At 45.1% G+C, this 2,017-nt stretch overlaps 1 protein-coding gene across 1 annotated transcript in view; it reads left to right on the top strand.

Annotated features, from left to right (window-relative positions):
* LOC109835367 overlaps window positions 1–1,442 on the top strand; it is a 1,930-nt gene extending 488 nt beyond the window's left edge. The window contains exons 2-4 of the mRNA XM_020403346.1: window positions 1–129; window positions 844–925; window positions 1,332–1,442. The exon at window positions 1–129 is cut by the window's left edge and continues 178 nt beyond it. Of these exons, the coding sequence (XP_020258935.1) occupies window positions 1–129; window positions 844–925; window positions 1,332–1,442 (322 nt within the window). The remainder of the gene's footprint in view (window positions 130–843; window positions 926–1,331) is intronic.

Raw genomic sequence — 2,017 nt, 5'->3', positions numbered from 1 at the left:
GATCGGATGCTTTCAGTGTGCTTTTGTCCCAGGGAGATCTATTCAGGACAATGTCATTGTTGCTTTTGAACTTCTGCACACATTGCAGAAGAGGAGACATGGTCAATCTGGCACTGAAGTTGAATATGAGTAAGGTATATGACAGAGTGGAATGTGGGTTTATTGACAGAACCCTTCAGGTCATGGGCTTTCCAAATCATTGGAGGCATCTCTTTTTTGATTGTATCTCCACTTCCTCACTCTCTTTCTGTCTCAATGGGCAGATTGTGGATCAGGTCACTCCTACTCGTGGTCTGCGATAGGGATGCCCATTATCTCCATATTTGTTTCTTCTATGTACAGAAGCTGTCTCGGCATTGATCATCAGACAGGAGGAGAATAGGTGCATTAGAGGGTTATCTTGTTCTCAGTTGGGGCTAAGGATTTCTCACTTGTTCTTTGTAGATGACTCTTTGGTTTTTCTTCAAACTTACCAGGCTGCTGCACAGGCTGTCCAGAATACTCTGCTACTATATGAGGCTGCAACCGATTAGAAAGTCAACTTTCAGAAGTCTGTCATTACCTTTAGCCTCTGTGTAGATGAGGATACTAGGGCCTTTATTTTCTCTATCTTGGGGCTTGATAGGGCCCAGTCACATGATCGGTACTTAGGTCTCCCTTTGGTGGTCGGAAGAAGCCATTGTCAGACTTTTGATTCAATCAGAGACTCGGTTTGGAAAAGAATCCAAGATTGGAGGAGGACTCTTTTCTCAGCTAGTGGCGAGAGGTTATGGTGAAAGCTATTTTGCAGGCGAGTGCATGCTATGTGATGAGTATCTTCCACATTCTCATTTCTTTGTGCAGGGAGATTGAGTCTATCATTATGAGATTCTGGTGGGGATCAATTTCTGGTGAGAGAAAGATTCATTGGGTTAAGTGGCAGAAGGTGTGTCGAGCAAAGTCAGAGGGTGATCTGGGATTTAGAGATCTACATATTTTAATCAGGCACTGGTAGCTAAGCAAGCATAGAGGATCATTCAGGACCCTTCTTCTCTATCTAGTAGGGTTTTGAAAGGGAAGTATTTTAGAGACTCGAACTTCCTTTTAGCTGGTATCGATCCTGACTGTTCTTATTTATGATAGAGCATTATCTGGGGACAAGAGCTCCTAGCCCGAGGTATGAGATGGAGGATAGGTGATGGCTAGAGTGTCTCTATCAGTACTGACCCATGGATCCCAAAGGCCCTTTTATTTTAGGCCAATCACTTCTCCGATCTTCCAGGAGGGTGGTTGAGCTGATCTATGCTTCGGGTACTTGGGATCATGATTTGATTGCTAACTCTTTTTGGCAGGTGGATCGGGAAGACATTTCACTTATCCCACTGCCCCCTTCTCATGTCCCTGACAGGTTCATTTGGCATTATGAGGAGAAGGGGTGCTACACGGTCAAGAGTGGATACTGACTTCTTCGCCACACTATGTCTGATGGTGCTTCCACCTTCGATTCTAGGGTAACGAAGTGGTGGTCCTTGATCTGCGAGGCGGAGATCCCACCAAAGATTAGAGTATTTCTTTGGTGTTTGTTCTATGATGCTCTCCCCACCTCAGCTGGTTTATCTCGCAGGGGGATCTTTGTGTCCCTTAGTTGCTGCCTTTGTTCTGCTACCTTTGAAACTACCATTCATATCTTCATCGTCTGCTCCTTTACTCATTTAGTGTGGGAGTCCTTAGATCTTTGGGAAGTGGTTGATGGCTTTCGAGGTACGTCTTGTGGAGATTTTCTTTTCCATCACACCTTTGTTTGCCCTATGGACTTTCTAGCTTTGGCTTTCACGACCATGTGGTTTATATGGGGGGAAAGGAATATGTGTTCTCATGGTGGTGGTGTTAGGGAGGCTTCGGTCTTAGTGACTTGAATTCTCTATTTTGTGGAGGAAGGGGATAGGGTTAGAGGCCTCTCTCGTAACATTACTATCCCTTCCAAATGGCATTCTGCTTTGTATCCCCCTGCTCCTGGTCTGCTGAAGCTCAACACAGA

Source organism: Asparagus officinalis, chromosome 3, assembly GCF_001876935.1.
Source record: "Asparagus officinalis chromosome 3, Aspof.V1, whole genome shotgun sequence".
Classification (NCBI taxonomy): Eukaryota; Viridiplantae; Streptophyta; class Magnoliopsida; order Asparagales; family Asparagaceae; genus Asparagus; species Asparagus officinalis.
Note: the sequence above shows the minus strand (reverse complement) of the source record. Positions and strands in the feature narration are given on the sequence as shown.